Here is a 14,279-nt window from a genome sequence, read left to right on the forward strand (position 1 = left end):
TTAATATCCCGTTTCAAATATTTTAAAAAGAACGTAAGTAGATTTACGATAGTTTTGTGGGTTTATAAATGTTCAATGTTTTTACATATGAAAACATATATAAGCAGATATTAAAGGGACCAATCAAAAGGGTCAGAAGTTCCCACTAAATATTTATTGTAAATTGTTTTGTTTTTTTAATGACAGGAGATGCTCTTTTTTTCCAAAATAGGAATATTAACGATACTGAAAGTAGATTGTTATAGACTTCAACTTTAAAATTTTGTTCAAATCAGTATATGCCAGCGATCGTTCTTGTGTTCGCGTAATAATATGTATAAGAACTCGATTTCAAGTTAAATAAAATCTTTGAGTGTTTTCTTGTCTGTATATTGTATGTATTGAAAACATTCTGGTGACAAACAAACATTGATAAAAACTGACACCGATTTGTATTTTATATTTTGAAAATCATTTTACTTTAGATATTCCTTTTTTTATATTTCAACACAGAAATATTCATCATTATTGTTACTGTTTGGATCTGTGGAAAAGACATTCTATTTACAGGAGTAGTGTATTTTGTTTATTCGTTGTATTAAAGCTGCACTCTCACAGATTGATTGTTTTGACTCTTTTATTTCTGAAATGAGCAAATCTTAGCCTTTTCTACTGGAAATCAGTTACATAAGACTGCTGACAAAAGAGCAGACCGTTGTTTTTATATTTAAGTAAAATTGGTGTTTTATGACTAAAATTGTTACTAATACTTTAAGAAATATAATTTTATCGGCTGTTTTCCAAACAATTAAGATCATTTCTGTTGTGAGTTATCTTTTATGACTGTATTAAGGCATTGCCACCAACTCAGTTAATTCTGAGGCAAAATAAATAAAATAAAAATCAAAAATTTGTGAGAGTACAGGTTTAAAGTTACTTTGAAATGTTTTACGAAAAGTCATCGTCGGATACCCACGGGAGACCTATTTATCTGTTGCATGGAGTGAGCGGAATGTGTAAGTCGTGGGTCTCCGACGGTGACAAGACTCTGTATAAACAGTTATGTTTGCGACTAGTTTGTATACAGTGTTCATTTCAATGCTCTACTGAAAGCAATAAAAACACTATTAAAATAAAATAAAGATTTACCATCATTTTGAACCCATATTATGTATTGATAATGGACTCAGTATGAATGCTAAAACTTAAGTGGAACCTTCTGTTATATTTTGTCAATCAAGATTCAACTTGCGCTCATGTGTCATAGTTTGTGTTAACTTATATACAGTCGAACCCCGTTGGCTCGAACTCCAAGGGACCGGCGAAAATACCTCGAGCCTCAGAAATCTCGAGCCAAGCGGGAATGCCTTTGTTTAGTATAATATAGAAATCGGTCCTAAACATTCAGTTCGAGCCAACGAGGAATTCGAGCCAAGCGAATTCGAGTCAACGGGGTTCGACTTTATAAGAAAATATTTTGGATGCAAACAATTTAATTCATAATATTGCCTAAACATGCACTATGAACATATATTTGTTACACATGTAAAATGTTGACAAATGTTATGTATATATAATACAAGTTCTTGTTGAGTTTTATATTTATAATAATGTGAAAATTAATGCAACAAGCATTTATATTCATAAAACTTGATAGTTATATTGTGTACTAAACATGCATTATGTAAAGATGGTTTTGTCAAACATGTAGCTATTTTTGCAAATGTTATGTACATGCACTACCAGTTCCTCAGCGGATCGATATTGAGCTCATGTATTGTATATACTCATGTATACTCAATGCAAGGGACATTCGTGTTCAAGAATTGTTTGTTAGTAGAATTGTACATACAATCGATGCAATTCCATGCCTTTATTTTTTCATGGCAATCATTGATAATAATGTATTCTGATAAATTATTTGTTATACATGCCTATGCAAAATATATTTTTTTGCAAGAAATGATGCAAAATAAAATGTATTAATAAATTATCTTAATTGATCTTTCGTTTTTATTCTTCTGCAGTTTTAAAAATTACAAAAAGGTCAATGCTGGATGCTGCTTCTGATTTTGATGATGATGATGATGATGATGATGATGATGATGATGATGATGATGATGATGATGATGGTGATGATGATGATGATGATGATGATGATGATGATGATGGTGGTGGTGGTGGTGGTGGTGGTGGTGGTGGTGGTTGTGGTGATGATGATGATGATGATGATGATGATGATGATGATGATGATGATGATGATGATTATTATTATGATGTTGTTGTTGCTGTTGTTGTCGATGATGATGATGATGATGATGATGATGATGATGATGATGATGATGATGATGATGATGATGATGATGCCACTCAGGGTTGAGTCTTATTGAACCATGTACTTTTATATAGAAACAAGAGCGTCAAATGTCACAAAATACGCCTGGTAGTGATGATTTTTCAAAGGCTTCTAAAGTTATTGATCGGACACGACTGATTATATTTATTTTTTATAGTCAAAGGACGATAACTCCCAAGTGACTAGAGCGATATGGATGGTTATCGAAATGGTCAATGGTTATGGTATGGAAAAATTATCGACAGGGATGCCAAAATACATTATGACCAAATTTGGTTTTATAAACTGACCCACTCAGAGTTAAGCCTAACTGACCAACTCAGGGATGGGCCAGACTGACCTATTCGGTAATGGCCCAAACTAGCCCACATAGGGATGGGCTAAACTGACCCACTCAGAGTTTAGCCTAACTGACCAACTCAGGAATGGGCCAAACTGACCTATTCTGTAATGGCCCAAACTAGCCCACACAGGGATGGGCTAAACTGACCCACTCAGAGTTAAGCCTAACTGACCAACTCAGGAATGGGCCTAACTGACCTATTCTGTAATGGCCCAAACTAGCCCACACAGGGATGGGCTAAACTGACCCACTGAGAGTTAAGCCTAACTGACCAACTCAGGGATGGGCCAAACTGACCTATTCGGTAATGGCCCAAACTAGCCCACACAAAGAAGGGCTAAACTGACCCACTCAGAGTTAAGCAAAACTGACCCACTCAGGGATGGGCCAGACTGACCTAGTCGGTGATGACCCAAACTGACCCACTCAGAGATGGACCAAACTGACCCACTCAGAGTTGAGCAAAACTGACCCACTCAGGGATAGACCAAACTGACCTACTCAGGGATGGGCCAAACGTTACGAAATAACTTTTAAATAGAAGCAAGGAGTCCATCAGCGTTGAGCCAAAACTGGCAAATAAACTTCTATATACGAACAATATGCCCCTCAGGGTTGTGCTATTTCTCACCTACGTATTTCTATTTAGAAACATTGAACCCTCAGGGTAAAAATAAGCTACTTCTCAAAAGTAGCAAGGAGCCCGTCGAGTTAAGCAAAAATTGACCAAAAGTACATATACATCTAGTCCAGATTTACAGATAAATGCCTTATTTTTCAGGCTAGATCAACACCTCACACGTTTCATAGCCTATGTTAAAGTTTTGTGTCAAGACTGACCCCACGGATAGTCTATTTCAGAAATAAGGTCTTGTACTTGCTTTATAACTTGGGGTGTAACTAAGGCACTTGCGCCCCTCCTTCAGAGTGGAAACTATTGAGCTTAAAGTTTGGGCATGTGGGGTGTGTGTGGGGGGGGGTACTCCCCCAATGTAATTTGAACATTTTCTAGTCCGAAATGGGGAATTTCTGGCGTATTTGATTTCTTTTTCTCTCCCATATTGAAATACAAAGTAAAATAATAAAAATGTGTGCGCACCACCCCTGCCCCCTCTCCCTCTGCACCCGCTTGTGGTATCAACACAGTATGATCCCGCGATGAGGTATTTAATGATATTTATTTGTTTTGACATCTGGGCTTTTCTTAACAGTTTTTATTTGAATATTTACAAGAGTCATACGTTTAGAATTAGATGGCAATGAGGTCTCTTACCATTAAAATTGAATCAACATTGAGTACTGTTGCAGACGACACACTGAGTATTATTTGTACCTCTATAACCACAAGCGGATTAAGAGAAGGGGGTGGGGGCTTCAGGTGCGTGAACCCTCTAAAGTCGTCCAATTTTCCTTTTTATGTCATTAGCGTAGAAAAATATAATAAAATACGCTCATAATGAACCTTTACCGACTACGAATTTTAAAGAACATTTTGATGGAGTAACGCCACGCAAACAGTTTAAGGCAAAAGGATGCGCCTTTAAGTGACACCCCCTCTAACGTCAATTCCTGGACCCGCCCCTGATAACTGTTATTTGGAAAGGCCTTATATTCTATCGATCAGCCTAGAGCATAGATAATTGAGGAACAGCCTTTAAATGTTTCCGCATCATTGATTTGTTTTAAATCAATGAAACAGAGAAGTGTAGTTTAAAGTGACTCGCCCATGGTTTGTAAAATGCACTGTTTTAATTACAAAGTATTTTTTTCCAAAAGCTGGGACCCTTCAGCAAATATTGATTTTTGCTCAAATATCGTATTTGAAGACAACAAATTTCATTAGTGTCTGTAACGCGATTGAAAATTAATTACGGATGTGGTGTTGCGTGATTGGTTGATTGACATTATCGTGATGTTATCAATGTATCCTGAACAGGTCAACATATCCACTATTCTTGTTGATGTTCAGGTGAACGTGTGGACCAAAGTTAAATAAACATTGAGTTATGTTGTAGACGACACACTGAGTATAATTTGTACCACTATAACCACAAGTTTATATATAGGGAGTGGGACGCAACCGGTGCGCGCACTCTCAAAAATCGTCCAAGTTATTTTAATATGTTATTTTCGTAGGATGAAATAATAATACGTTCATAATGCACCTTTTCCGCAGTGCCGTAGCCAGACTTAAAAAAACACCGAGGCAGAACGGTCTATGGGTGTCTGGGGGCATGCCCCTCCCCCCAGATTTTTTTTTGCTAGAAGCGATTTCCTACATTCTCGAGTATCTTTGATCAATGGTTTGTGTACATTGAGGTAAATGAAGTAAGTCGAAAAAGGTTATTTCTAGAGATATAGAAATTGTTATATGTACCCCAAAACACCGAGACAGCTGCCTCTTTGTGCCTCAGTGTAGCTACGGCACTGTTCCGACTACAAATTGTTAACAAATTTTTGATGGGAGTTACGACGTGCAAACAGTTTTTGGCAAATTTCCGGTTCTGAGGAAGGGGCGCATGCCAAAAGGTTGCGCCCCTAAGTTTCACCCCCTCTAACGTCGATTCCTGGAGCCGCACCTGACAACTGATATTTAATTAGACCTTATTCAACGATTAACCGTTGAATATTATTACACTGTAAGTACAATCAGGGCGCAGCTAAACACAACTACATCAATTTGGAATGGCCGTGTATTCTATTGAACAGTCTAGAGTATAGAGAGTCGAGGAACAGCCTTTAAATGTTTCCGCACCATTAAAAAATATACTCATTAACTACACACAGTACAATGGGTTGTTTTAAATCAAGGAAACAGAGGAGTGTAGTTTAAAGTGACTTGCTTATGGTTTGTAAAATGCACATTTTTAATTTACGAAATAAAGTGTGCCAAATCATATAAATGAGTGTTAAAACAAAAATACCAAAAGCTAAAACCCTTCAGCAGATGTTGATATTTGCTAAAATAACGTCTTTTCAGAATTCTATTTTCACTAACGTTCATAACGCGATTGAAAATTAATTACGGCTGTGGTGTTGCGTGATTGGTTGATTGACATTATCACGTGATGTTATCAATGTATCCTCAACACGTCAACATATCCACTATTCTTGTTGATGTTCAGGTGAACTTGTGGACTAGCCGACTGCTTTTCCTTGACTTTACCGGCGTGGGTTCGAACCCCATTAAAACCAAATTACTTTTGTATGCAATAATTGTATATTTTTCTGCAATTACGTAATCATTGAGGAAAATAATGATAAAATAACTGTTTTCAGATTATTTATCGGGAAAACTATTTTTTAGTCCAAACAGATGAGCGAGTGAAGAGCGGTTATACGATGTATGGTATGTAGAAGATTTGAACATGTAGTCAAATACTACCTGGAGTAACCCCTTTTTAAAAAAAAGCTTAAGGACGGCTCGTGAATAGTGGTTATATGTTTTGATTTGGGGAGAAGATTTGAACATGCAGATATATTGACGATTTATTCTATTGAATTTCGAACGAGGTGAGGCATTACATGTTTTGTTTTATTTCTGTTCATAGCTGCTCAAACACTTCGAACAACTCAACAGTTTGTTTTATAACATATATTACCAAAACAAGTTTGCTTGATTTTATTGTAATCATTGCATATATAATTAGGTGTGTGAAATGTGCATATAAAATGGATGTGGGATAATTGTGTTGTTGTTTTTTTCGCCTCGAATGCTCCAAAATTGCACCGTTTTGCTTCTAAATTAGAAAGGAATCTTATATGTGTGTGTGTGTGGTGGGGGGGGGTCTAATCCCCAAATCACATATAACCATCGGGCCTACATGATTTTTAGGCCTAGCTACGCCCCTGGTTATCAATTAGGTGATTTCATATTGGCCCAGTTATTTGTCCGAAGTCAGTTAAACATAAAAACAATTTGCAGATTTATGGCATATTAACCAAACTGTTTTTACTATTTAACTCAAGCAGACTGGTAAACGAATCTCAAGCGTTATAAAATGAGCAGGTATATTTGAAATAAGTAGTACTTGTAAAATCAAGTGTATTATCTTGAAAACTGTATGCTTATTTACTTACTGGTTCTAAATTACCACGCCCGGTACTCGTTCAAAGCGCTTTAAGGATCACACAAATTAAAACAAAATAAACAAGCACTCATGAAATGTAGTAAACTATTTGAATTGATCTGACTGACAAATATATACAGTTCAGCTATTCAATCGTATTAATACGCGCATGGTTGCATGTATCAGAAAAGGGAACGTTAGAGAATGATTTTGTTATCTGGTGCGTATCATTCATTGAATAGTAACAATAATTCACACAGAATTAGTGTAAACAAGGTCAAAGAGCAATATTCCAGGGCGCTGCAAGTGACACCCATTACAACAGCCAATTTTCACTCACTCACTCACTCACTCACTAACTCACTCACTCACTCACTCACTCACTCACTCACTTGAAACCTGATCGTGTTAAGCGTCTACATACCCCACCCAAGCTCATTTTCACGTGTGTTTATTCTGTGGCTTGCTGTAGTAGACTTATAGCGTGCAGTTTCGAAACGCCTCTTCTGGTGTTTAGCATGATCCATCCGTACCAGTTTCCGTCCGAGAACGTATGTAAAACGTTACGTTTTTTCCACGTTTTTCTAGTTGCGATATCAGTGTTTATTTTCGTTAGTATTGCGATGGAAAGGCACCTGGCTATCTGCAATTTTGAGGTGGTTGAACTACCAAGGCGAATGCGTGGCATGTGTATAGTGTCTTGTATTATGGGAGTTGTAGTTGCCGTCCCGGCTATATTTATTTACGGAATACGGACTGTGGAAACCGGAGTTCACACTATCAAAGGGACTGAATGCTTTGTTGAAGACCACTTTATACAAACTGATTCATTAAGGCCCAAAATATTTACTTCCCATTTCAATCCAAAGTCTTGCTGATCTCATTTGCTACATGATTGTGTTGTACATTCGGATTGGACGTCAGTTACAGTGGCATCTGAAATTCACGGGACGCTACTCCACAAGGTCCAAGTTTAACCAGTCAACCAAATCAACCCAGTCGGTGTCCATATACCGACAGTTCGCCGACATCAAAGGCCGGAATTATGCTTAAGCTGACTTCTACGTCAGATAGGACCGGAAGTACATTCAGCCTCCATAGGCCCGTGGGGAAGGAGGCGTCCACCGCCATAGGCCGCGTAAATAGAGCCCTCGATGAAATGACCAGCATGTTTTGTTGGTTGACGGCCGATTTCGTGCTCTCTTTCATTCCTCACCTTGCTATTATCATCTACTTAATATTTCGGAATAATTTTGCGCAGGATATGACGTCATCACAGGCTGTGACGTATAACATATTTTTGAGATCGTTTGCTGTCAATAACATGGCAAATCCGCTCGTGTATATCACGTGTGTACGTGACTTCCGACGAAATTTTAGGAATTTATTCAGTAATATTTTCTGTAGCTGCAGGAGATAATGACCGTAGTTAATAGAATGGGACACAAGAAAATGGAGACAGGGATCATTGTAAAAATGTCACACACCTTTAAGTCAATATAAATAGTAAGGAGGTCGCGTCCTAGATCGCTGTATCTTTATTTGAGCTTTTCATATTTGGATAAAGTAAATAAGAGTGGCATTTATCCACACCTCATAAGAAATAAAATGAAAGAAACACATTATTTTAGGTTTGAAATTGCGTTTTTGCCTCCAAATTCCGAACAAATTTAACTGCCGAGAATCGTGTTTATTAATTAAAGGTGAATGAATACAAGGAAATTTGTCCGGAATATGCAAATTTCTACCGCGTAGGTTTTATAATACATTTGCACAAGTACTTACCAGATTGAGAAGTTGTTTGATGTGGTTAACGGGAGTGGTGGGAACAAGAGTCAAGGTCAACCGTTGACGTCACAACCTTACACTTATATGGATTCATATCTATAAAAGAAGTATTCGGAATTGACTAATGCTCTAAAGTTTATGAGTTTGTCCAAATCATCTTAAAGCTGCACCCTCACAGATATACCGTTTTTACAATATTTCTTGTTTGTTTAGCGTAAATATCTGAAAACCAATGATAAAAGATTGCTGACAAAAGATCAGTTCGCAGATTTTAATTTTTTTTTCTCGAAAATTAATGTTTTATGGCTTAAACCGTGTCGAACGTTTTAAGAAAAATGCATAAAACTTAAATGTCAAAATATTTGATCTATTTTTTTCAGCAGTCTTCTTTAACTGGTTTCCATGCATTTTCGCTCGTTCTTAGACAAAAAAAAGTTGTCAAAATGTTCAATCTGTGAGAGTGCAACTTGAAATTAGCTAAAACAATGGCTCAAGACTATCTCAGTTGAATCGAATTGAATTCAGAAAAAACAAATGCATCTAGCAAAGTCCATGTACACTTTATAACTGTCTTCGAAAGTACATGAATGTTTGACAATCTCGTTTAAAAAGTGCAATAATATTGTATGTGTCTGTGTTTTGTAAATGTGTAGGATTATAGCAAACTTCGTTCGAATTGATCATTAATCAGGATTTAATACTGAGCTCATTGTTTTCAAAACACAATCTTATGTACCAGTCGTCTCCGAATGTGCATTCTGAGCCCATATGGATTAACATCTTGAGTAGGTGTCTGCATTCTTGGCCCATATGCACTAATGTTTTGAGTCTGAGAGTGCATTCCGGGCCCATGTGCACTGACATCTTGAGTCTGAGTGTGCATTCTGAGCCCATATGCACTAACATCTTGAGTCTGAGTATGCATTCTGAGCCAATTTGCACAAACGTCTTGAGTCTGAGTATGCATTCTGAGCCAATTTGCACAAACGTCTTGAGTCTGAGTGTGCATTCTAGGCTCATATGCACTAATGTCTTGAGTCTGAGTGGGCATTCTGAGCCCATACGCACTAACATCTTGAGTCAGAGTATGCATTCTGAGCCAATTTGCACAAACGTCTTGAGTCTGAGTGGGCATTCTGAGCCAATTTACACAAACGTCTTGAGTCTGAGTGGGCATTCTGAGCCAATTTGCACAAACGTCTTGAGTCTGAGTGGGCATTCTAGGCTCATATGCACTAAAGTCTTGAGTCTGAGTGGGCATTCTGAGCCCATACGCACTAACATCTTGAGTCAGAGTATGCATTCTGAGCCAATTTGCACAAACGTCTTGAGTCTGAGTGTGCATTCTGAGCAAATTTGCACTAGCGTCTTGAGTCTAAGTGTGCATTCTGAGCTCATATGCACTAATGTCTTGAGTCTAAGTGTGCATTCTGGGCTCATATGCACTCATGTCTTGAGTCTAAGTGTGCATTCTGAGCTCATATGCACTCATGTCTTGAGTCTAAGTGTGCATTCTGAGCTCATATGCACTAATGTCTTGAGTCTAAGTGTGCATTCTGAGCTCATATGCACTCATGTCTTGAGTCTAAGCGTGCATTCTGAGCTCATATGCACTCATGTCTTGAGTCTGGGTATCCATTCCGAGCTCATATGCACTCATGTCTTGAGTCTAAGTGTGCATTCTGAGCTCATATGCACTCATGTCTTGAGTCTAAGTGTGCATTCTGAGCTCATATGCACTCATGTCTTGAGTCTAAGTGTGCATTCTGAGCTCATATTCACTCATCTCTTGAGTCTGAGTGTGCATTCTGGGCCCATATGCACTGACATCTTGAGTCTGGGTGTGCATTCTGAGCCCATATGCACTAATGTCTTGAGTCTAAGTGTGCATTCTGAGCCCATATGCACTAATGTCTTGTGTGTGAGTGTGCATTCTTGACCCATATGCATTAACATCTTGAGTTTAGTGTGCGTTATGGTTCCATATGTACTCACATCTTGATTCTAAGAGGTATTATTCTTATTTTTAAGAACATGTTCAATTTGAGGTGTTTTTTTTCTGAAATTGTGCCATAGCGCCTAGATTATATAATGTAGACCCATCAGAGGATGATTTGTTTATAAAGGCATTCAATTTCATGTATGTCAATTCGGGCAGTAATAAATGATACCAGAAAACAAAATATTGACTATCGGTTTTGACATCAACATACTCATCAAACTCTGCTTTTTAAAATCAAGAATTTGTGCAAGCATTGAAAGCATTGAACTGTTACTCTAGAACGGTTGTATGCTTACAGCCACAAAACGACTGTGATAGATGATCCCCTATTTGGGGAAGGGGGTCGGTAAGCTAAAGAAACACGTACTGTTTTTCTTATGTCTACCTGAAAGAGGGGCACATTACGCATCAGAAACAACACCTTCCATTTTGTATTTGACCACCTCAGTCCTTTTTAAATACTGTTAGGTCTCTCAGTCCTTTGATTTTCGCGAATAAATAGCAACGCTATGTACTTACATATAAGCTATGTACTGAACCTTGTCCCTGGCAACCTAGTACAAAACAGTTATTACTGCTACTACTCACATGACTAAAATTATAAAACACGAGGACGCGACCTGTTTTTCATTAGCTCGGAGGGAGGGTGTTCTATCTTTTACTTTTTTAGTCGAGTAGCAGAACTAAGTATCATCTCTCAATAGAACAAATGGTCGATATCATGAATAATAAGATTTTGACTCAATGTATCCAATGACAGACCGAGGGTCTGTTTTGTTGGTATGAAAAGCTCAACACTCTGTATTTGGTTTGGTTTGCAGCCAACTGTTCACATGTTAAAATGCAACACTTACCTCATTCGCACGAACACTGACAAAATGCCAGCTTCTACAGATAAAAATAGTTTACATAGATATTCCTCTCTCGCCCGGAATGAGCAAAATAAGAAAAAAAGATAATAATTTCGGAAAGAGAGTGTGAACACCACACCGTAAACAATTACTTTTAAAGTCACATTCTCAATTATTTATAAAATCAGAAAACAATCAGTGTTTATTATTATTGCTATTATTAATATTTTTATTATTATCATTATTATTATTATTATTAGTAGTAGTAGTAGTAGCAGTAGCAGTAGCAGTAGCAGTAGCAGTAGCAGTAGCAGTAGTAGTAGTATTTAATGTCGTTCGCAAGGGTGCTCCGCAGTACACAGAGCCTCGATAATAGAAACTACGCATGCATTTAAACATTTAAACATGTTTGGAAGGCTGGATTATTATAATATGTTTTAAGAGATGAATGGTTTACACCCTGAATTATGCAGCAACTGGACACAAATGTCAGTCAAAAGTTAACAAATCGTGTGTATATACATTTGCTTCTTCGGAATTTACATGGTCAGTGTAAATGAGTTTAGGAAATTGTTTATACTCTAATACGATCAATGTTATTGGGTCGATATGATTCGATATCAGCGTGTAGGGTATAAATAATCTATAAAATAGTGAATGCGCAGAGAAAAAATAGTTCCTTATTTATGTGTTTAATTTCAATATTTTCAAGGAAAAGTATATTTTTTTACAACGTATTATAACTGTATTACAGCTAGAAAAATAAACTGGAGTTATGAAAAAATGACAAAAATCGCCACCTACAAAGATCTCATTAAATCCCGCGATAATACGCGATTCTAGCGTTTGTTAGTCACAAAGTTTTCAAATTGGAGAGAAATTCCAATTTACTTGTTGAGCGTTATGTTGAAGGATCAGTTGGTGTATGAACCATGTAATGGAATACGGTGTTGGACAAATCAGCAAGTGCATTGTCATTTCTTTGGAAGATAACATCGGATGAAACGACAGTTGCGATGGGTTGGGTAATGTGTTTAGCAATGGGATCTTTCGTGGAAGGAAAGCCATAGGACGCGAGAAGACTTAGTGTTGAACTGATCTCCTGTTTTGGACGTTGCTGGGTGCACTACGAGTATGTTTTTGGTTCATTTCCTCGATTTCATGTTTTTGTCAATTTGTTTTACCAAATTTCAATTCCAAATTCCGAAATAAGTTGTCATCATTGTCATTTAATAAATCGTCATTTATATTCTAAGAACTCAAACGTATCCTCTCAAGGCTAAACAAGTATGAAGAAGTGTGTTTGCATTTCACCAAGATGTGGGTTATATGCTTGAAATGAAAGAATGTGTGTGTGTGTGTGTGGGGGGGGGGGGTGTTCAGGAACAAAAGATTGGCCAGGAAATGTGTACAGTCGAGTATTAACCATAAAGTTTGGAAAATAGGTATATATACATACAAGCACAGTTACAACATTCACAGATATGCCATATTTGTAGAGACAATACGAAAAATAGAGGATAAAATCAACACGTTTATTTGTAAATATTGCCTCCTAAGCCACAATCTGTCCAATAACTCTTTTATCTTTAAAGTTATTATACCAAACTAAGACTGTTGATCGAAGAGTGTGTTTCGCCACATACTGGACGCATACATTGTTCAAAATTTAAAGAAAAAGTCCACTTACCAGGCAAAAGTTGGTATCTGAATCGGTACTTTTCATTCTAAATCCGCCATTTTGCTTGCCATGGAATATTTTTCTCACTTAATGTTTACATGAAACGAAATTACGTTCTCCCACTTGATTAAAGAGAAGGATAATTATATCCATGCACGGAGTTAGCTTTATAATCAAACAGACTTGCCAGACTTAACAGATCATTAATAATAATTGGAAAAGTGTGTATTTACACACGAAATGCATCTGCGAATGTTATTCAAAGCCAACTCATGTGATGGGCGGATCTACATTTATGTTTCAGTGTGTGAATACCACGTGATAAATTGCGTCACAAATGCTACGTCGGATAGCAATATTTTGCATCGAATGAAGACTTTAAACCAAGATAATATCACTATTTTTTTCACCATTTTAAATGAAATATAGCGCTGTCTAAGCCGCTGACGGAGCCACGCATTTGGTCTTTTACCGGAGTTTGATTGAGAGTTTATTTTCTTATAACACTTCGACAAACCGTTTCACAAAACGGCCGTCTGACGGAGCACTGTCAAAACATTATTAACAGGTTTGTCAAAGTGTTAGTCTAAAAAATAGACGTGTTATACGGGATTCCTCCAATCCCTAACGTCTAAACGGGAATGTGCAAAAAACGGGGGTGTTTTAAAAATATTGAAATTGTTTTAAGTGAAGTATTTTATGGTTGAAATTGATCATAAAGAGTTATATTCATATTTTACCACGTAAGTGAAATGTTATTTTGCACTAAACAAGTATTTAATGCATTAAAACAAGTTGTTTACCTTTCCAATAAAACGAAAGTTGACTGACACTGACAACAATTATGCGAAGGGGAACAACTCGATACAATCGTAATTACTCGGCCTCCTCCGACAAAGCTTCGAGATAGACCTCGTTATACAATCGTAACAACTCGGCCATGGCCGAAATGTTCCGAGCGATTTAAAACTGTACCCTGAAGCCTTGAAGGTGCCCTTCATGTATATATCGTTATGTTTTGACAGAATGAAATAAAGAAAAGCCGTCAAACTCATAATTATAAGTTGGATATTTATTTTTTTGTGTACGGAACTAATATAAAATATCATTATCTGGTAATATTTCTTGTTTTTATGATATTTTATAGACGCTATATGCTTTAACCCGGAATCCTGATCGGAACAACTACCCACTTTTGATACTAAACAA

General features: G+C 37.0%; 1 protein-coding gene across 1 annotated transcript; it reads left to right on the top strand.

The window, feature by feature from the left end:
• Positions 1 to 7,144: 7,144 nt before the first annotated feature.
• LOC128205023 (vasopressin V1b receptor-like) lies at positions 7,145 to 8,168 on the top strand (the record flags this gene model as incomplete). The annotated part of the gene is given in 4 exon segments (XM_052906417.1): positions 7,145 to 7,223; positions 7,226 to 7,589; positions 7,591 to 7,784; positions 7,819 to 8,168. Coding segments are annotated over 4 exon segments (987 nt in total), but the record flags the coding sequence as incomplete, so codon positions are not given.
• Between the last annotated feature and the right edge of the window lie 6,111 nt (positions 8,169 to 14,279).

Source organism: Mya arenaria, chromosome 10 (assembly GCF_026914265.1).
Source record: "Mya arenaria isolate MELC-2E11 chromosome 10, ASM2691426v1".
In the NCBI taxonomy this organism is placed as follows: domain Eukaryota; kingdom Metazoa; phylum Mollusca; class Bivalvia; order Myida; family Myidae; genus Mya; species Mya arenaria.